This window comes from Ascochyta rabiei, chromosome 10 (genome assembly GCF_004011695.2).
Source record: "Ascochyta rabiei chromosome 10, complete sequence".
Lineage (NCBI taxonomy): Eukaryota > Fungi > Ascomycota > Dothideomycetes > Pleosporales > Didymellaceae > Ascochyta > Ascochyta rabiei.
Genome location: NC_082414.1, coordinates 1,623,631 through 1,644,099, shown reverse-complemented (window position 1 = coordinate 1,644,099; position 20,469 = coordinate 1,623,631). Strand labels below are relative to the sequence as shown.

General features: G+C 53.8%; 7 protein-coding genes across 7 annotated transcripts, besides 14 other annotated features; 4 read left to right on the top strand and 3 right to left on the bottom strand.

The window, feature by feature from the left end:
* Window positions 1-347: 347 nt before the first annotated feature.
* Window positions 348-381: a tandem repeat.
* A 426-nt stretch (window positions 382-807) lies between these two features.
* On the top strand, window positions 808-2,745 carry EKO05_0006666 (uncharacterized protein; the record flags this gene model as incomplete). The annotated part of the gene is made up of 1 exon (XM_038946183.1): window positions 808-2,745. The coding sequence occupies one exon, from the start codon at window positions 808-810 to the stop codon at window positions 2,743-2,745; it is 1,938 nt and encodes a 645-aa protein (XP_038798162.1).
* Window positions 878-907: a tandem repeat.
* Window positions 1,718-1,773: a tandem repeat.
* A 252-nt stretch (window positions 2,746-2,997) lies between the features above and the next one.
* Window positions 2,998-3,040: a tandem repeat.
* Window positions 3,041-3,142: 102 nt separating this feature from the next.
* Window positions 3,143-3,159: a tandem repeat.
* Window positions 3,160-3,198: a tandem repeat.
* Window positions 3,199-3,237: a tandem repeat.
* A 438-nt stretch (window positions 3,238-3,675) lies between these two features.
* Window positions 3,676-3,704: a tandem repeat.
* Window positions 3,705-3,837: 133 nt separating this feature from the next.
* Window positions 3,838-3,866: a tandem repeat.
* A 98-nt stretch (window positions 3,867-3,964) lies between these two features.
* Window positions 3,965-3,999: a tandem repeat.
* A 120-nt stretch (window positions 4,000-4,119) lies between these two features.
* Window positions 4,120-4,270: a tandem repeat.
* A 145-nt stretch (window positions 4,271-4,415) lies between these two features.
* Window positions 4,416-4,499: a tandem repeat.
* A 22-nt stretch (window positions 4,500-4,521) lies between these two features.
* Window positions 4,522-4,547: a tandem repeat.
* A 125-nt stretch (window positions 4,548-4,672) lies between these two features.
* Window positions 4,673-4,726: a tandem repeat.
* Window positions 4,727-5,033: 307 nt separating this feature from the next.
* EKO05_0006665 (uncharacterized protein) lies at window positions 5,034-6,806 on the bottom strand (the record flags this gene model as incomplete). Its single annotated transcript, XM_038946182.1, has 1 exon — window positions 5,034-6,806. One exon carries the CDS (start codon window positions 6,804-6,806, stop codon window positions 5,034-5,036), a length of 1,773 nt encoding a protein of 590 aa, XP_038798161.1.
* Window positions 6,807-7,312: 506 nt separating this feature from the next.
* EKO05_0006664 (Amidase) lies at window positions 7,313-8,323 on the top strand (the record flags this gene model as incomplete). Its single annotated transcript, XM_038946181.2, has 1 exon — window positions 7,313-8,323. The coding sequence occupies one exon, from the start codon at window positions 7,313-7,315 to the stop codon at window positions 8,321-8,323; it is 1,011 nt and encodes a 336-aa protein (XP_038798160.2).
* A 1,855-nt stretch (window positions 8,324-10,178) lies between these two features.
* On the bottom strand, window positions 10,179-12,188 carry EKO05_0006663 (uncharacterized protein; the record flags this gene model as incomplete). The annotated part of the gene is made up of 1 exon (XM_038946180.1): window positions 10,179-12,188. The coding sequence occupies one exon, from the start codon at window positions 12,186-12,188 to the stop codon at window positions 10,179-10,181; it is 2,010 nt and encodes a 669-aa protein (XP_038798159.1).
* A 504-nt stretch (window positions 12,189-12,692) lies between these two features.
* On the bottom strand, window positions 12,693-14,476 carry EKO05_0006662 (uncharacterized protein; the record flags this gene model as incomplete). Its single annotated transcript, XM_038940626.1, has 2 exons — window positions 12,693-14,384; window positions 14,444-14,476. 2 exons carry the CDS (start codon window positions 14,474-14,476, stop codon window positions 12,693-12,695), a joined length of 1,725 nt encoding a protein of 574 aa, XP_038798158.1.
* A 657-nt stretch (window positions 14,477-15,133) lies between these two features.
* Window positions 15,134-15,947, top strand: EKO05_0006661 (V-ATPase V1 sector subunit E; the record flags this gene model as incomplete). Its single annotated transcript, XM_038940628.1, has 3 exons — window positions 15,134-15,166; window positions 15,238-15,746; window positions 15,797-15,947. 3 exons carry the CDS (start codon window positions 15,134-15,136, stop codon window positions 15,945-15,947), a joined length of 693 nt encoding a protein of 230 aa, XP_038798157.1.
* Window positions 15,948-18,728: 2,781 nt separating this feature from the next.
* On the top strand, window positions 18,729-20,387 carry EKO05_0006660 (uncharacterized protein; the record flags this gene model as incomplete). The annotated part of the gene is made up of 5 exons (XM_038940315.1): window positions 18,729-18,851; window positions 18,900-19,663; window positions 19,713-19,718; window positions 19,769-20,079; window positions 20,134-20,387. 5 exons carry the CDS (start codon window positions 18,729-18,731, stop codon window positions 20,385-20,387), a joined length of 1,458 nt encoding a protein of 485 aa, XP_038798156.1.
* Window positions 20,388-20,469: the final 82 nt, after the last annotated feature.

Below are 20,469 nucleotides of genomic sequence, written 5' to 3'. Positions count from 1 at the left end.
ATGCGCGAGCATCCCCTGTGAGTGCCTTGGGATGAGTTGGGTGTGCGCCAAGGTGAATGGAGAATGCCCTGGAGTGGAGAGTGTCCTGGAGTGGAGAGTGTCGTGGGAAAAGTCTGGCGTCGAGGGAAGATGAAAGTCTGGCGTCGAGGGAAGATGAAAGTCTGGCGTCGAGGGAAGATGATTAAAATCGACCGAGGAACGACACGGCGGGGACATGCTTCGACTCATGCGGTATCGGCTTCGGTCCCTGTTCAGCCCTACACTAGCGCGACACGACGCGTCACTCTGCGGGAGAGACCACTCTAGAGTCTCTACCCACCAGTACATGGCATCGGAGAAAGGGCGCCCGTCTCGTCCCGTCTCGTCTCGTCTGGTCTCTCTTCCTCTGCGGTCTGTGAAATGCTGTAGGGTGCCGTCACTCCTTTGCCTCCCTCTGTCCCACCCATCAGTCCTGGTCTTGCTTGGTCTTGCTTGGTCTTGCTTGTTCTTGCTTGGTCTTGCTCGTGCTTGGTCTTGCTCGTGCTTGGTCTTGCTCGTGCTTGGTCTTGCTCGTGCTTGGTCTTGCTTGGTCTTGTTTGTGCTTGGCTCGCCTGTCCTACCTCCTGCTCCTGCACCGGCTCAACTCTCTTCCACGCGTATCCGCTCGACCCCCCTCTCGACCCTCTCTCTTCCACCCTATCCGCTCGACCCCCTCTCTCCACCCTATCCGCTCGACCCCCTCTCGACCCTCTCTCTCTTCCACCCTATCCGCTCCACCCTCTCGCAGCCGCAGCTCCACCCATGCCACCCTAATCGCCCTCGCTTGCCATGCCCGTCCAACACACCCTCTTCGGGCGCCCGGTCCCGCTGCCGATGCCGCCGCGGAGGTTCCTGGCGCTCTTCGTCGTCGTCGTGCTCCTCGTCGTCGCCCTCACCCTCCACGGGCCGCCCTCGACCGCCGACCTGCCCACGTACGAATCCGTGGCCGAGGCCGTCAAGCACCCCCACCTGCCAGACGTCGGCCCCCTCCCCGCCGTCCCCCACCCCTTCGGCCCCTCGGTCCACAAGCCGCCCAAGCCCGCCGCCCAGCCCAACAGCTCCCTCGCCACCGCCTACGGCTCCCTCGACTGGCTCGCCGACTTCAAGTGGCGCAACCCCTTCTCGTCCGCCGTCACCCTCGACGAGAACACGGCCCTGCTGCCCCCGCTGCGCCCCCGCCCGCCCATCTACACGTACTACAATGCCCGCCCCAAGCAGCCCCCCGCCGTCGTCGCCGCAGAGAACCGCCTGGTGCTGGCCTGGCGACGAGCCTGGTGGGCCCAGGGATTCCGCCCCGTCGTGCTGTCGCGCGCAGAAGCCATGCGCCACCCCCAGTACCCGCGCTTCCACCGCATGCAGCTCGACACGCGCGTCGCCGACGAAGTCATGCGCTGGCTGGCCTGGGCCAACATGGGCGGAGGCCTCCTCGCCAACTCCCTGGCCCTGCCCATGGCCGCCTACGACAACCCCATGCTGGCCTTTCTGCGCCGCCAGCACTACCCCCACCTGTCGCGCCTCGACGGCCTGGGCAGCGCCGTCTTCTACGGCCACCAGGCCGCCGTCGACGGAGCCATCCAGAAGCTCGTCGACAGCCCGCTGCTGAAGAACACCACCGCCAACACGGACCAGATCGCTGCCACGGCGACAAAAGACGGCGGCGCCGTAGTCAACCTCCTCGCGCCCACCGACATCGCAAAGGACGCCAAAGCCAACGCCATCGCCTACTACAGCACCGACGTCATCCGCAACGCCTACCGAACCATCGCCGACAAGCTGACCAACACCACCCAGGCCGACGGCCTGACCCTGCTCGCCCATCTGCTCAACGCCCATCTCCACCTCACCTTCCAGGAGCTGCACCCCGACGGCCTGGCCATCGCCCAACCCCTCCCCGAGCACACCACCGCTCTGATCGAGCCCTCGATCGACCTGGCCCGCAACCTGACCCAATGCCCCGCCTCGCCCATGCCCAACTCGTGCCCTCCCAACCGCCCCAAGTGCGTGCCCTGCACCGCAAAGCACGCGCCCAAGCTCCAGCTGCTCCCCGACTTCGTCAACAACACCCGCCTCTTCACCATCGGCACCGTCCCGCACCCCTTCACCATCAACTCGCTGCACTACACGCGCGACAACCTCGACGTCAGCTTCCTGCGCAACAACGCAAAGCGCGATCTCTGGATCACCACCTTGACCCGCGACTCCATCGGCACAGAGCACTCGGAGAGCTACCGGCTCATGCACTTCAAGGAGCTCGTCGCCTCCCTGCCAGCCCACTCCCTGTGGCTCACAGCCGAGCGCACCACGAAAGACGATCTCGACTGGATCTTCGGCTTCGAGCTGCCCACCCACGCCTCCCCGACAAAGGAACCCACCAGCCCGAGCGAACCCTCGGAGCTCATCCTCTTCCCGCGCCCGCCCTTCCCGCTGCCCATCCAGGGCATCGATGTCCCCGACAGCATGTGGACGGAAAAGGAAAAAGCCCGCTTGGCCAAGGCCCGCTTGGCCATCCAGACCCAAGACCGCTTCGTGCGCGGCATCGTCAACGCCGTCGAGCGCTGGAACCTCGCCGACACCGAGGCCTGGCGCTTCAGCAGGGCGTACAGCGCGCGCCGCAGAGTCGAGCGCAAGAAGTGGGAAGACGAGGAGAAGGCCTATGTCGGCAGTGAGCAGAAGGCTGCTGCCCAGGCCCACGGGAAGGGGAGGTGGACCGATCGCTTCACGATGTGATTTTCTTTCCTCTACAAACAAGTGTCGAGCATTTCGTGCGCCGTTGTGCCGTGTATATCATGACTCGTTCTCCTAGCCCTTCTAGCTACTCTCTTGAAGTGCTCAACTGTACTTGTATCCCTCCATCTCTATCTATTCTAACTTTCCATCTCCTTATTTTTCTTTATTACCACACACGTATCTGCTGTAAAAGAACACTACTACTAGACTACTAGAACTAAAGGATTAGCTGGTTAGTTTGTAATGTACTGACTATATCTATATCCCTCTCTCTCTCTATTCTAACTATTTATCTCCTTATATTTCTTTATTACCACACACGTATCTGCTGTAAAAGAACACTACTACTAGACTACTAGAATTAAGGGATTAGCTGGTTAGTTTGTAATACAGTTAACTATATCTATATCCCTCTCTCTCTATCTCTCTATCTCTCTATCTCTCTATCTCTCTCTAATCTAACTATTCATCTTCTTATATCTCTATATCTATATTACTACATACGTATCTGCTGTAAAAGAACACTGCTATTAGACTACTAGAATAAAGGGATTAGCTAGTTAGTTTGTAATGTACTGACTATATCTATATCCCTCTCTCTCTATCTCTCTCTATTCTTACTATTTATCTTCTTATATATCTCTATTACTACACATATATCTGCTGTAAAAGAATACTACTACTAGACTACTAGAACTAAAGGATTAGCTGGTTGGTTTGTAATGTACTAACTATATCTATATCTCTCTATCTCTATATCCCTCTCTCTCTATCTCTCTCTATTCTTACTATTTATCTTCTTATCTCTCTGTATCTATTACTACATACGTATCTGCTGTAAAAGAACCCTGCTACTAGACTACTAGAACTAAAGGATTAGCTGGTTAATGTACTGACTATATCTATATCCCTCTCTCTCTATCTCTATCTATTCTAACTATTCATCTTCTTATATATCTCTATTACTACACACGTATCTGCTGTAAAAGAACACTACTACTAGACTACTAGAATTAAGGGAGTAGCTGGTTAGTTTGTAATGTACTGACTATATCTATATCCCTCTCTCTCTATATCCCTCTCTCTCTATCTATTCTAACTATTCATCTTCTTATATATCTCTATTACTACACACGTATCTGCTGTAAAAGAACACTGCTATTAGACTACTAGAACTAAGGGATTAGCTGGTTAGTTTGTAATGTACTAACTATATCTATATCTCTCTATCTCTCTATCTCTCTCTCTCTCTATTCTAACTATTCATCTTCTTATCTCTCTGTATCTATTACTACACACGTATCTGCTGTAAAAGAACACTACTACTAGACTACTAGAACTAAAGGATTAGCTGGTTAGTTTGTAATGTACTGACTATATCTATATCCCTCTCTCTCTATATCCCTCTCTCTCTATCTCTATCTATTCTTACTTTCTATCTCCCTCTCTCTCTATCTCTATCTATTCTTACTTTCTATCTCCTTATCTCTCTAGACTCTATATCTTTATTACTATACACCTATCTGCTGTAAAAGAACACTGCTATTAGACTACTAGAATTAAGGGAGTAGCTGGTTAGTTTGTAATACACTTAGATCTAGATGATAAGTAATACCTAGACTGGTACTAGCGATTTGTGTAATACTGTGTGATGTTGTGTGATTTGGGGCGGTAGTGGCGGTAGTGGCGGTAGTGGTGGTAGTGGTGGTAGTGGCGGTAGTGGCGGTGGTGGTGGTAGTGGTGGTAGTGGTGGTTAACACGCTTGATTGTACTTGTATTCATTCATCCATCCATCCATTCATCTACTCCTTGCCTGTATGTGTACGTCTACGCTTATGTAGATTCCACCCTGCCTACTCATGGTCAACTGGCACATTGAGCAGCGAACCACCTTGGAATCGGCGGCGGGGTGAAGAAGGGTGGGAGGGTTGTGTTGTGTTGTGTTGTGTTGTGTTGTGTTGTGTTGTGTTGTGTTGTGTTGAATTGTTAATTTGTGTGTGTCTGTAAGGAGATGGAATGAAAATAGTCCTACTTATTACAGCTTTATTCATCATCGGCTAGAGTAGAAGAGAAGATAGAGAGGATTGGAGTTGCAAAAGTAGCTCGATGGAGTGTTTGCAGTCTACACACATCCTACCTCCTCTCTACACGTCTAGACTAAACTCTTACCCGCTGAACAGCACATACCAGCAGAGCATCTAAACCCGTCCTGCGCAACTGTGTAACGCGGGTAGGTGCAGCATGTCGAAATCAAAAACAGGCAGTGTTCAGTTCGCTGTATGTTGTTATCAAGGGCGAAACAAAGACCCTCCAGCACCAGGAGATGGTATGTATGCTCCGATAATCATCTCTGCTGACGCTGCTGGTGATACGGCACTTCTAGGTGGTAGTAAAGGACGCGGCTCCAGCCGGTACGACCGATCGAGTTTGCTGAAAAAGTCGCATAGCTGCACGAAAGCCTTTGCGCTGGTACGCATGTGCATAGTGCTGTATTTGGATTTGCTGACGCGAACCACCGTGATCGACGAGGTGGCTGGTTCCAGCGCGTCCGCCACCGTCGTCGCATGTCGTATATCTGCAAAGGCAAAGTCCCAGTTGGAATCGTAGGCAGCCGGACCACGTACAAGCGTCTGCGCCCAGCCGAATACAGGCTCGATTGGGTTCTGGTCTAAGGGGGAGTAGTCTTCCAAGATGAGCGCAACGCCTGCAATGGCGTGGCCCTGGCATTCCCGCCTGCAGTCTGCGCCGCAGAGTGGTATCAGTGCGCATCCGTGGAGTTGGAAGTTGCTGTGCCATGCGCCCGATATGCGTATCAGGTCGTAGGAGCACGACATGTACTGCAACCAACGGCAGGGGATGTACATATCCTGTAACCACCTTCCCCGATGGCAAGGTAAGCACGAGTGGAAATGCCACGGACCCTCGAATGGTGGACGGCGAGTGCCGGAATCGTCGTGTACCGCGTGTTCGACCGTCTGCAGGCAAGGGTAGAAAGGCAGAGAGACCTGCTCTGTCGTGGTGGGATCGGGCTCGCTCAGCGCTACGCTGATTGCGAAGTGCTGCATAAACCACAAGTAGTCTCTTACGAGGCCTGACTCCAGAATCCGATTGCGTACATGCCAGATGTCTGCTTCGTAGTCTACCAGCCGACGTAGCATCTTCGCTTCCTTGGGTTGCAGAATTCCCAGCAAGGAGAACATTCGGTCGCGCGGCACAGCGCATCGCATTGAATTGAATGCCTCGAAGAGGCCCTCGAAGTCGCGACCAAAGCGATCGTTCCGCATGCGGCGCAGCTGGAGGATTCGCGCGGCGATGCCTGCCTCGACATTCTCCCATTGTCGATGTTCGGCGTTGGCCAACTCAGCAATGGTAACATCCATCAGTTGGAAAGGAATCTGAACCGGTCCAGCTACGAGAATGATGCTTCGCGCCAGCAAAAACTCCTGAACGATCCACATCCGCGTCCAATACTCGCATCGTGCAAGAACTCCCATCGCATCATCTTTCTTTCTCAGGACTGCCTCAAACTCCTGCTCATTTGATCCGCGATTGCTTTTCTTCCCGACCTGAGCCAACGACGTAGCGAGAGAAGGGCTTGCGCCAAGCCAGCAGTGAACAGCCTCAGCACTGCGAAAGATTCGATCCATCATGGCGACTTGACTGCTTCTCTCTGCAAGATCTTGCTGGTTGATACAAATCGCATCGACCCACAGGACCACTGGCCTTCCTCTTTTACGGCGGCGGGCACACAACATTTCTGCCAAATTTTGGCGGACGAAAAACTCATGTCGATTGACGATTATGGCTGAGGTCGGTTCTAAAGGCCCCCAGACATATGAACAAGCGACGTATTGTCTAGGATCAATCAGGGGAACATTTATCAGCTCGCATTGGACTTGGTGAGACTGGTTATCGCTCCTTGGCAACAACAGAAGGAGCCGAAAGCTGGGCTCACTCGGATCGAGGGGCGAGTAGAGTGAAGACGGGAGAGCGGGTTCGGGGAGTTTCTTGCGCTGCAGCACCTGTTTGAACGATTTCACTGCGGCGCGGTAGGTGTCCATTGTGCTTCCAGCTCTGTTGTCAAGCGAGTCTCAGGAAGCGTCGTGCGCAAACCAAATCGGAGGCCGCGCCGTCTTCTTGTACACATACTTCCTCGGCATAGCGTTTGAAGTTGAGGTAGGTGGTTATTCAGCCGCGCTGCACCTTTTGTAGGTCGCAAATTCGGACCATCAGTCCCTCCGGTAACTGCACGTCAGCAAAGAGGCGCGCACAATGCTGCCCGACTGCTTCAATTGATGCCATTGCAAGCATTGCGTGACTGAAGTCCTGTACAAAATGGTTGGTAACGCTGGCGCCAGGCTCACATTTGAGTCGCAATGCACGCACGCGTCGTGCCATATGAAGTGCTGAGTTCTGGAGGCAATAAAGGTAAACAAGACAGATGATTAGGACATGACTTGATTACTTGACGGAAGTAGCTGTTTTCCAAGCGCGAGTTCAGAAGACGGTCCCTGCCGTTGCTAATACGTAACCGAAAGACGCTCTTGGTAAGACTGGAAGAAACGTCATGACCTCGCGGTACTTTCATCGACAACATGTGGTTCGTGCGCTTGTCGCAATCCCCACGTTAGGCAAACATCTAAATTACAATCTGGACACAAGCATGTCTTTTGCGAAACGCACCGTGCTGGTAACAGGCTGCTCCGACGATTCGCTCGGTTCCGCACTCGCACTCGCTCTGCACAACCATGGCGACCTGCAGGTCTTCGCAGCAGCACGAGATACATCCAAAATGACTTCACTATCCTCTGCAGGCATCACAACACTCTCCCTAGACGTGACCTCCTCGGATTCAATCAATTCCATTGTGGAAGAGATTTCACAACTGACCAAGGGCAAGTTGGACATGCTCATCAACTCAGTCGGCGGCGGTCACTACCAGCCGTTCCTGCATCTCGACCTCGCCGCTGCCAAGCAGCTCTTCGATATAAACGTATGGGGGTTTGTCGCTACGACACAAGCTTTCCTGCCTCTACTCCTCGCCAACGCCGAGCCAGGCAAGAAAGGAAGAAAAAGCGTGATCGTAAACAACACCAGCATCTCCAGCGTCCTACGTACGCCCTACCATTCGGCCTACTCAGCTTCCAAAGCTGCAATGGCCATGTTCAACGACATACAACGCGTAGAGCTTGAGCCTCTGGGCGTCAAAGTCGTCGATCTCAAAACCGGCTCTCTGGAATCAAACTTTGGCGAGAACAAAAGTAACCCCTACGACCTACCAGAGGACTCACCCTACCAGCCAATCAAGGACGAGGTTCTGAGAGTCGTCACTGGGGAGACCACGGAGGCGTATGCAGAGGATAGGAAGGCCTGGGCGAAGAACGTGGTCAAGGATCTGATGAAGAATCCAGATAGTCCGCCGCCGCAGATCTGGAGGGGTGGAGCGGCGGGGACCATTCAGACGATTAGTAAGATGGACAGCATTCTGCCGGACTATCTCACAGATGGAAGTTACCAGGGGCTGGGTGGGTTGGACAAGCTTGGAAAAATGCTGGAAAAGAAGGGAAAGGGGTCATAGGTGGCATGGTGATGACTGACGAGGATAGGTCTTTCGACTGGAAACGATGTATCAATAGAATAAATTTGGTTCTAAGTAATATCAGGCTGCGGCCGTACAAAGTAAAGCGTGCGGCTGAAGTGCGCCGCTGCAAAAGGCGACTCTTCCTCCTTCACCAAGCTTTCCTGTGATCACTATACACCGACAAAAAGCAGTCCTCATCCCAGTCGCACCCTTAGCTTCGCTCATCGCCGGCAGTTCATCTTACATCTATCTGTACGCGTGGTTACGCAGGAACTGTTGCCTACCCCGCTTTTCCTAGGGGTGTTTAGTCGTTAATCAAGCCGTCGAGCCATCCTTCCACATTCCGGCACGCAACGCCGCCCACGAACAACAAGCAACCTCAACCTCACGCTGTCTTGCAGACTGCAGGCAATATCGCCGACGAACAGCGAGCGACCTTAACTTACTCTGAGTCTTGGACTATAGGAAACGTCACTCCGTCACGACGAAGACGGGAACATGATTAGTACAATTCTGGAAGATGCGTGCGTTGTAATTGCGTCCTTCTATACGCGGCCCCTCTGTCTTTTATCTAGCTCCTCGATGCTACAGGCTACACCTGTTTATAATTGACCGTCCTGTCGCCATTGAGAAGTCGATTCTAGCGAGCAATTTGTCTCAGTAAGAAGCCTACTCGAGCAAACCAAAGCAGCGGGGATTGCGTGGTTGAGCGTGGCTGAGCGTGGTGTGCTGTGATTAAGAAGTGCTGGACTTGATTAGACTGGAGCGGACGTGACTATACTTGCAGAGTGTAGCTATTCGAGGATGAAAATGAGGATAATGATGATATTGTGAGTTACAAATAGAACGTGCAGCCTGCTCGACTAATCGTGTTGTAAGAAAGAAAGTATGCTAGTATCGTAACGTATCTCCTCTATACAGCACACACCAGACTAATATTAGCTCACGGCAAAGAGAGCACAGTCTCTACGCCACCTCAACGCGAACCCCCTCACCTAACCTGCCGCTGCAGAACAACTTTCTGGAATACCGCCCTTGGCCCAGCACACCCCTGTTTCTGGTCTCTGCGCTTGATGAGCAGGATGTAGAAGAGGTCCAACATCAATCCATACCGCGCCTCAAGGATGCAGTATGTCCGCTCTACACACTTCCGTGTATTGAATGCTTCAACCTCACATAAGGCGATGAGTCTCTGCTGTGCGGAATATCGCGATTCAACCCTTTTTTGCGTGGGCGATGTGGCATTGCTATAGACTACGACAGAAGTTATTACCGAATGGGCCCACTCGCTGAAGAGGATGAGGTTGACGACGTCGACTCGCGTGTGAAAAGTCCAGAACCGGAGGCGCGGAATCTCAGCAAACCTAGGGTTACCGAGCGTTGGTTTTGCGGACGGATGGCTGTGTCGGCAGGGACGCTCTATTGAATGCACGAAGGAGCCCAGGTCCGGTTCGATGTCTTTCAGTGCTACCTGTCTTGAAGGCTCAAAGGTAGAAATTGTATGCTGGTTGTCGGCCGCATCCGCTGTGGCTGTCACTTGGGCCAGCTGCTAAGTTCAAGCTTAGTCTCCGCGTTTCTGCGGGTTCTGATTCTCAAAGTGAGTTGGAGGCTAGGCGTTAGAGTCGGCCCCGAGAACTCATTGGCCTGGTTGATTTTTATCGAGCTGTTCAAATCACTGGTGGTTGTGTGAAGAGCTCTGGGTTTACGACCTCAACTCGAGGCGGTGGTCTTGGATAGAAACGATGAGTGCAAATTAGAGGACTAACAGTTTTGCGGGTGCCGTGATACTCAGTACGAATGTTGTCACACGTGTGTCCACCCTCTGGAATCTACGCATGCTGATGTCTGCTTTTCATATGAGTCTTAGTCTCTGTGTAGCTTTTGTCCCTCTCTTAACTAAAGCTGCAACTTCCCCGTTCATGTAGCCATGCACGTAGCCTTCACCAACAACCTGCCATGCGTCTTGCAGCAAGTGTTTTCTCAGAACAAGCGGAATGCTGCACCCGTATAGAATGGCCACGACGTCGCCAGGTCTTGCACGACACGGCGCCATACCAAGGTAACCTTGCTCGGTGATCATCAATCTACGTGCCTTCTTTCGCACCGTATCATGAAAGCGGGACAAGAACGTGTCTGGTTTGTCGTTCAGTCGGTGCATAGGGTGCGAAGGAGGTCGATGCAATGTCGGGGGTGGCGACGTGACCTCGGAACGGACCAGGTTGACAAGCCCTTGCAGGGTGGTGCTGCCGATCCTTAGCTGCCTGTTGTGCTCAAACCACGTCAAGAAACTCCAGTCAACCGGGTCGCCGTCGATGCAGGCATGGCAGAGAAAGAGGAAGTCGGTGACGTAGTGCACCGGTGCTTGAAAGCACAAGTATTTGTCCTGCCGGTCGACGACTAGGGAGCGTGCGACAGCTTCGAGCCAGTCCATAGGCTGCATTGTGGCTCTTGGAGCGCTACGCTGTTCTTCCCCAGACTGCGTGAGATTATGCCCAGACTCGTTACAGACGAAGCTTTGGCACCGTAATTCTTGCGTGTCTAGTCCACCAAGTCCGTGTACGATGTCCAGTACAACACCGTTACAACAGAGTTCCTTCAAACTCTCAGAGAACGTAACGTCCGCTTTCCTCCTTAATTGCGATCCCGGAGCGTCATAGATTGCTTTCCAGCGGGTCGAACGCAACGGTCTGAAATTACCGATGTGTTCGCTTGCACTTTGGCTTGCCATGAGCGGCACAGGAGATGCGAAGTCGATTGTAGTCCTCCAGTCTGGGGCCCAGGTTGGCACTGCACGGACAGGTCCTGGGTCGCTAGCTGCAGCATGTCGGCTGAACAGGTGCGCAAAGCAAATAATATCTAGAGAGCCATGTGTGGTCCAGAACGAGCGAACAAGCTTCGCGAATTGTTGCTCGATGTTAGTGGAGTATTCAGCAGGTCCAATGAGATCTCGATCTTGTTCGGTAATTAGGCCAAGAACGGAGTATATGCGATCTCTGCTGTCAGTTGCGGAGTGATTGCCCAAATACGCCATGATAGCGATCAAATTGATGCCAGTCGAGGCTGGTTTGGTATGCCACTGATGGATGCGACGGCGGTTGAACGCCCCATCAAACAGCTTGCGAGGGACAAGCTCGTGCTCGAACTCGTTGCTGATGGTGCTGCAAAGGAAAATGCTGTAGATTCCACTTTTGAACCTTCCACGACTGATGCTCGCCATGCCGCAATACAGCTTGGCTTCTTTGGGGAGGACGAACTCTTGCAGCGTCCAGACACGTGTCCACCAGGGCCTGGCAAGCAGATTGCTAACAGCAGCGCACTTCTCAGTGAACTCGGGGTTCTCGAGGTTGCTGCGCATGGCGTGGTCGTCGCCGTTGAATGCAATTTGCAAGCTGGACAGATAGTGTAGAAAGTCGATGGCATTTGTGCAGTTGCTGCCATCTTCTTTCTCTTCGCCCAGCCAGATGACCGCTCTTTTTGCTCGCTTGTAGATGTCTGCCATGATGCGCACCTGCTTCCCGCGCTCATGACTGTCGTCCAAATTGATGCACAGAGAATCGATCCACCACCAGTCCAGGGGCTTGAAGTCGCCATGACGAGTGACCATGTGCAGGAACGGGGTGAGACTGCTAAGTACTGGCAATGCCCCCGTCTTCAGGTTGATGCTCGTTCCTCGATGCGTACGCTCACCCCACACATAGCTGGCTGTGTAGTAGTGTGGAGCGCCGGCAAGGGGAAACGTCTGCAGTTTACCAACGAAGACGCCATCTTCAGGCTGCGAGAAGCGGAGGAGACGGATGCAAGTCTCATCAACGGGTTCCGAGAAGACTGAGGTGTTGGCTGGCGATGGTGCGTCAACGTCCATAGAGGTGCACGATGCAGGTTGTCTTTGGTGCGCCGCTTGAATGTACGCCCCCACACGCTATGGGTTGTTGACGAAAGACCATTTACACCCCGTGACTTAGGATTAGGACTGTAGTTCATATACTGCCTGCGTATTCTTATTTAACAATAAGATTGAGCGCCCTTATCAAAGGATAACAACCTTTACATTAAGTGCACCTTTACATGCAGAAAAAGAAAATTCACTCTTTATAAAACTTTCTTCTTTTACTAATATATATCTATAGTAGAAACCTTATAGATATCTAACTTAGTCATACTCTTCAAGAATCAATAAGCTGCTGATACTTCTGTCACAAGGTGTAGAAGGTCTTTCGTAAACACCTATAATTCGCCAGGGTACGAGCTACGGCGATCTCTAAGATGAGAGCGGAATGTCAGATATCAGCGGGCGCATGCTTAGACAACGTCTGTAAAAACTGTATGTGTAATTCGTCTATTCAAATTCTTGGGTCATATCGGGATATCATGCACCTCTACTCCTGGAAGTTTCGTACTCGTCGTCCGTCTCACCCTGCAACCGCTTCCTCCACCATCGCAGCTTCAGCCAATCACCAGGCCCATCGTGTGTGCTGCGCGTCCCTCCTCCAAACCCCCAGGTACCGCTCCTATGCGTGACGAGGTCTGAGTCAGAGTGGTCGTCGTCTTCTGGATCAGGGTGGTCAAGAAGTGCGGAGGAGCTGTCCGCTCGCTTCTTGCTCTGCGATGCACTGCGACTCCGTTGTGAGCCTGCGCTAATACCATCGAACCAAGAGCGCCGCCGCATCTGGTCCAGCCATGCTGATTGTGTGTTTTGTCTTTGTCGAGGGAGTGTGCCTGCTCGTGGGCGACGATCTGACTCGACTGACCGGCGGATTGGTGATGGTAACGAATCTCTGTCGTTCAACTCGTCCCAGATCTCGTTCGTCTCCTCAGAGAGGGTCATCCTTCGTCTCCGTGGCAGTCTGGGGCTCGGTCGTGGGCTGCGCATGTTCGCTTCCGATGCCGGGCTCTGTTTCGATCGAGATGTTGCGGTGTGTGCAGGTCCGGTTGTTGCTCGTGCTAGCAATGGTGTCCTTTCGTCGACAGACCTGCGCTTTGCTTGCTCCATCGCCGATCCATGGATGCCTGGCGTCGCTTGTTCAATGTCCAACGGAGCATCTGGCTCGTCCACTATGTGAGCGTGTAAGAGACCCAGACCAGGCTCGAGGGAGGATTGCGGCATGGGAACGTGCCCGGGGTGCTTTGTCGAAACAGGCGACGTAGGTTCTTCTTCGTTCTCTTCCAGCCTCCAGCTCAGGCACACGACGCCTGCCAGGAGTACCACCGTGCCCAGGGCAATCAGGCCGGCATGCAGACTCGATAGTCGTTCGCTCTGATGGAAGTAGATCAGGCCGTCTATGATGGCGATGATGTTGTAGACACAAAAAACGAGAGGGTACAGCACGCTCGTGCTGACGAGCTTCAGTCCACAGTGCATGTAGTAGAGTTGGGTCAGGGCGAAGGCGACGAGTCCTATCAGGATCATCCAGGACTGCCAGCGATCGAACTGGTTGTGGCGATCGACAATGGTGCGCACCAGCAGCTCCACGGCGCTCTTTGCAATCAACAGCGAGTGGGCGGAGAGGATGCCGCTGACGCAGCCGTAGAACAAGCCTCGAATCAGACGCAGACGGGGGGTGGCGCGCGGGTAGATGCGGTAGAGGGTGGCATTGGCGGCCAGCAGGAAGACGACGATGAGGGCGGTCGCCACCATCCACATGATGAAGTGGCGGCGGGCGAGGAGGGCCAGCAACTGGTCGAGGTTGTGCGAGGGCTCGGCGATGGCGCCGAAGAGGGCGATGAGGAGGGCCCCGGCGGCGACGAGCACGGTGCCGATCAAGGAGTAGCGGGTGAAGGGCTCGTGGAGGATGATGGAGGCGCATATCGAGTTGAAGACGAGGCCCGAGGCCTGCAGGGTGGAGAGGACGGGCAGCGGCAGGGTGGTGATCTGGATGGTGCTGCCGACGACGTTGGCGACGATGAACATGAGCATGCCCAGCTGCCAGCGGCGGCGCTTGTAGGGCGGGCGGCGGTCATAGTCGTCCTCCTTTTCCTCCTCGAGCAGGTGCGACTTGCGCTGCAGCGTCAGGCCGACGCTCTGGATGCTGGTGGACAGGAGGCCGACGACGACGCCAAGCTGTGCGAGCAGTGTGAGCTCCTGGGCGCATGCACGGGGCGCTGCATGGGGAGACTTACCGCAACGCTGGCGCCCGGCGAGAGCTCGACCATGGTGAGGTGGGTGGGCGGGGAGGACTCTGCTACCTCGACCGCGCGTGCATGCTGGGTGTGGGTGTGCTGGGTGTGCTGTTGTGCTGTATATGCTGGGTGTATGCACTGTATGTCTATGTGTGTTCGGTGGTGACGGGCAAACGTCACGCTGATCGAGTGGCCGGGGTAGGCTGAGCAGGGGTCAGGTGGTAGCGGTGATGTAGTGGCGGTGATGTAGTGGCGGTGATGTAGTGGCGGTGATGTGGTGGCGGTCACGTAGTGGCGGCGGGAGAGCAGGCGAGCAGAGCTTGTAACAACAGCCTCCCCGAGCAGCAGAGTCGTGCACTATATAGCGAATGCCCCCTGTGTCGCGTCCAACAAGGAAACAGCCAGCTTGTATGCGAAACCGTCGCAATCCTATGGTCGCCCGTCGCCTTGTTCCGCATTCAATCTGAGGCCTAGCCTCTTTCAGGCGCTAGGGTGTTGAGGGTGCATCATCGCTGCCCGTCGCTCGGACGGCCAATCTTCCAAGCTTCATCCAACTCGACCGCCAACGCAGCCAACGCAGCCACTGCACCTCCACCTCCACCGTCACCTTCACCTCCACCACCCCTCGTACCCTCTGCGCCTCGCACTTCGCCCACACCCTCGACGTCCTCCACACCCCCGCCGCCCGCCATGTCGCAAATCCACGCCCTCTCCGACGACCAGGTAGGCCGCCCGCACAGCGCCCCACCAACCTACGTCCACAGCTCCCGCTAACCCCGTCTCCCCAATCGCAGGTCGCCGGCGAGCTCAAGAAGATGACGGCCTTTATCCGCCAGGAGGCCATGGAAAAGGCAAACGAGATCCGCCTCAAGGCCGACGAGGAGTTCGCTATCGAAAAGTCCAAGCTCGTGCGCCAAGAGACGTCCACCATCGACTCGTCGTACGAGAAGAAGTTCAAGCAGGCCAGCATGTCCCAGCAAATCACACGCTCCACCGTCTCCAACAAGAGCCGGTTACGCATCCTGTCCGCCCGCCAGGAGCTGCTCGACCGCCTGTTCGAGGACGCCGGCAAGAAGCTGGCCGACGTCTCCAAGGACAAAAAGAAGTACCAGGCCATCCTCAAGGCCCTCATCCTCGAGGGCGCCTATGCCCTGAACGAGGACAAGCTGCAGATCAAGGTCAGGAAGGCAGACAATGACGTCGCAAACAAGGCCATCGATGAGGCCCAGACCGAGTACAAGAGCGCCCTCAACAAGGACGTCGCCATCACAATCGACGAGAGCGACCCTCTGCCCTCCGACTCGTACGTTGGCTGTGTCTCACTTGTACCTTGAACGTGCTAACCGCGTGCAGAGCTGGCGGAGCCATGATCGTTGGTACCGGCGGCCGCATCGACATCAATAACACCCTCGAGGAGCGTCTGCGGCTGCTCGAGTCCGACGCCCTGCCCTCCATCCGCGTCACCCTCTTCGGCGAGAACGAGAACAGGAAGTTCCGCGACTAAGCGAGCAGGACTGGAGTGGGTTGCCATACACACGACGACACGAGCATAGGCTGGAGAAGAGCGGCGACCAGGTCGACAGTCGTCGGCCTTCCGTGCACCACGCATGCGCAGGGGAGGTCCTTTCTGATTAGAGCCTGTAGAATACTGGAAGATTTAGCGGCTTTCTGTGCAAATAATCACACTTACTCTCAACAGCCAGTATATCATTGACCTTTTCATGCTGACTAAACTCGCGCGTGTCTCAAGATCAGGCCCTGTCAGCACAGAAATCAAGACGCGTGCTATGAAAGCATATCCCTTAGCGCCACCAAGACAAGGCCCATCGGAGCAACTACACAATGCTTGCTACTTCTGCAATTGCACCCATGACCATCCTGTGTGCGAATCCATGTTCATCTAGCTAAACCTTTCCAACACCTCCCATCTCGGACTTTCCACTGCTACGCTACTGCTACGCTAAAAACAGTATATGCTGACTTTACAGCTTCTCCTTATAAGATTCTAGCAGTGCATGCTTGGGTTGGTGTGATGGGGATGAGGATGGAATGTTGACTACATCTTCTGTACAGGATGGACGTGGACTGGTGTTGTATGTACTATATAGTCATGTGATGTCATGTGAGTGGCGTTGGTGAGTGCGCACTTGTACTGTACTAACATGCTACCGAGTAAAAAGAATTCGTTCTTGCTTTTGGCTCGTCCAAATTTGCTAAGCAGACTCGGACTTTGGGTTCGAGGTCTAGCAAATAACCTGTCGTGTGCACGACGTCCATTCGGGAGCGTAGGTAGTACGGCAGCTGCAAGCCTGCAACCATGACAGATAGAGCTGCGCGAGTGCTTATTCACTGACACCACGCACCGAGGTACCGTCAACTACAAAACTCAATGAACCTGGTAAAGACCTCGAGTCAGTTCCTGTTCCGTGCGGACGATCTTCATCCGCTGCCGTCCGGGTACTTTTCCGAATAGCGTTTCGCGGTGCGAATATAGGACTGCGATAGCCTGTTACCAGATCTGATCGCTGTTCTGTTTCCTTTGTTCAAACTCCTGCATTCCAAGTGTCAACCAGAATATGCTGACACATCACCTTCGACTGTGCCGCGAAAATTGTCGCGCACGCCAACAGCAATGATCGGCGAGGGCACGTAAGACCCTAGAACGCTGGTCGACCGTTGGACCTGCCCGAACTCAATCTACCCCATGGGGACGCACGTGCGTTGCTGTATGAACACCGTCCGTGTGGTTGATGGTTGTGGAGGGACCCTCATCTCCACGAACTGGCCGCGGGCCTACAAACAAACATCCTGTTGTCATCGCCACTTCCGACTCTTTTTCGAGACACGTGAACCTAGACGGCTCCGCCCTGGGTAATTCGATCGAACAGACGCCTCAGGATGCACTACCCGACCGCTACTAGACAACTTCCGTCGATATGGAGGTGGTTCCCAGCTGTTTGGGAACGCGCTCGGACGGCGCAGCTCCGTGAACTCGACTGAGAGACTATCATCGCCGTAGCTTGTCAGTCATTCTCCGAAACCCCCCGTGGGGCAAGTGTCTAGTGTTGCGTTCCGCTGGTAGCCAAGACAACAGTCAAACTTGGCAGAGCTGTGATAGGCTGGGTAGGACCCTGGTTTGTTCACTCCTCAACAACGGACTCGAGACGGAGCTCACACGCTACAAAGGTCTAGTCCTTCTGTGGTAGTAGTCGCATGTGGCGATGCACGCTTCACAAGAGCGTCATGTCCCACATGCAGAAGGCCCGGACGCTTCTGTTGGCTCTCCCCGCAATGAAGCCCCAAAGAAGTCTTGGTGTGGTCTGGGCCCTCCTTGGCCTAGCACCAAATGCACCACCCGTGTGCCATCTTCTGTAGACAAAAGCACGGCCTTGCCCACATCCAAGGAACTTGTGGCTTGCCATGGCCAATTGGTGTTTCTTTGACGGCGACAAGAGCGTAAAGCGTCCAGCTGGTTTCTGGGCTCCTCACCGGACCTCTGAGCGAGTAATGCAGCTGCCGGTCAAGATGTTCCAAAATGCAAACTCTTGCTGTATGGAGGGGTGGTGAAGGTCTTGGTAGGCGCCATTCCTCCCCAGACGATTATTCCGCTGATTGCTCATCATCTCACCGTTTGGCCGTTGAGACTGATGCAGAATTCGTATACGATCAAGAGGCGGATTCTGCGGAGTGTAGAAACGGGCAGAGCTTTTTTACTGGCACAAAGACGTCCGATGCTCGTACCGTGGTCACTATCGGAGCTCTAGAATAGTGCATTGTATCGGTGGTAACGCAAACGGTTAAGCTCAGCATCTATAGAGCGCTGCATGAACCAGTAAACTTCACGAGCTAAGAAGGAGCGGAAGGCTAGTAGTGCCCAGCAGTTGTCTGAGTGGACGCTTCCTCCGATTCTCACGCCACTTACAGTACTCCGTCTGCAAGCCTGAGGCTGAGTCGAGCAGACTTGCTGTCGGAGCCTCCGCTACCCCCTAGCACCCAAGGCCTAACGTTCCAAGGCGGCCGGGAGAAGCGTGCACAAGTGTCTTGGTATGCGTTGAAACGCAACCCCAGGACAGGTCGAGACTCTTCGGGCTGTCGCCAGCCCATGTGGAAACTGGCGTGTATTCCCCGCGGCGAGATGAGCGCCGGTTTCGTATAAAGATCTACTCCGCATCTCCAGGTTTTACTTCCCCAGATCATCAGTGAGCTCTGGAGATCGACTGGTCCTCTCCGCTTCTCCACATCATTTCATATCTCTTCACCAGTCCCAACTTGGACAGCAGCCACCATGTTCACTTCCGAGAAGAAGGACAACGAGGTTGTCATGCTCGAGCAGCAGAGAACCAACGAAGATGACCTCCAGAAGTCCACACCCATTGTCAACAAAGTCGACTACTCGGGTGCCTATGAGGTTTGTCTACTTTCTTTTCGCCCTTGAAGCGCATACTGACCCTTTCAGAAAACCGACCCCAAGGAAATCGCTCTTGTGAAGAAGCTCGACCGATGGATTATGCCTATGCTTTGGTCCATGTACTGGCTCAATTACCTGGATCGCAATGCCATTGCTCTAGCCCGTCTTGACAATCTTGAGAAAGAACTCAACCTCACCAGCACACAGTACCAGACCTGTGTGTCCATCCTGTTCGTCGGCTATCTGCTGGGTCAAATTCCCAGCAACATGTTCCTTAATAGAACACGTCCCTCTCGCTATATGGGAATCTGCATGATGCTCTGGGCTGTCGTCTCCGCCATCACTGCTCTAGCCAAAGATTTCAAAGGACTCCTGCTCACCCGTTTCTTCTTGGGTATCACTGAGGCTCCGTACTACCCTGGTGCTGTTTACCTGCTCTCGATGTTCTACAACCGTAAGGAGGTCGCAACTCGCATTGCCATCCTGTACACCGGTAACATCCTTGCCACTGCCTTTGCTGGTCTGATCGCGGCTGGCATCTTCCACGGTCTAGATGATGTCGCCGGCATCAGTGGATGGCAATGGCTCTTTATCCTCCAGGGTGTTGTAACGTTCCTCATTGCTATTGTCGGTTTCTTCCTCCTGCCCGACTTTCCTCACAACACTTGGTGGCTCACACAGGCTGAGCGCGATCTGGCTGTCAATCGTATGGCTATTGATACTGTCGGGAAGAGCGAGAACACAACTGTTTGGGCCGGTTTCCAGCAGGCTGCCAAGGACCCTATGGTCTGGGTTTTCGCGGTCATGGCTCAGTATGTCCTCCCGCCCCTAAAATTTGCATATATACTAACAATTCTTTAGTCTACAGTAAGAACCCTTCAACCAAACGACCGTATACACGTACTAACTTCAACTAGCTTGGCAGCCAATGGCTTTAAGAACTTCTTTCCTACAGTGGTTCAAACTCTCGGGTTCAATACGACTATAACGCTGGTTTTGACGTGCCCTCCCTACCTCATTGCAGGTGCGGTCACCATCGCAGTTTCCTGGTCTTCTGGGAAATTCAACGAGCGCACATGGCACATTACTATCTCTAAGATCGTTGCTACTATTGGATTCCTTGTGGCGTGCGCGCCCCTTGGTGTTGCCGGCCGCTACGTTGCCATGATCATTTTCACTATCGGCACCTACGGTGTCAACTCTCTAATTCTAGGGTGGTGCGGATCCAGTACGTATTCAAATCTATATCATAGACATGAGAGCTTGCTAACCGATATCGCAGCTTGTGGTCAGACCCCTGAGAAGAAGGCTGTAGCCATCGGTATCGTCACCACCATCATGAACGCTTCCTTCATCTGGACCCCCTACTTGTGGCCCAAGTCTGATGGTCCCCGATACATCATTGCGCTCTCATCCTCCGCTGCCTTCTCTATCGGCACGTTTGCCACTGCATGGGTTGCTAAGATCATTTTGATGCGCCGCAACAAGAAGCTCCGCGAGAGCGGCGACGAAGTCCAGACCTTCTTTGTCTACTAAGCGCTTCCGACCTCTTACGCACTGTGTGCGCGAGCTCCTTTTGAACGGATCTTGAGGATGTGAGAGCGACTATGATTGGAAT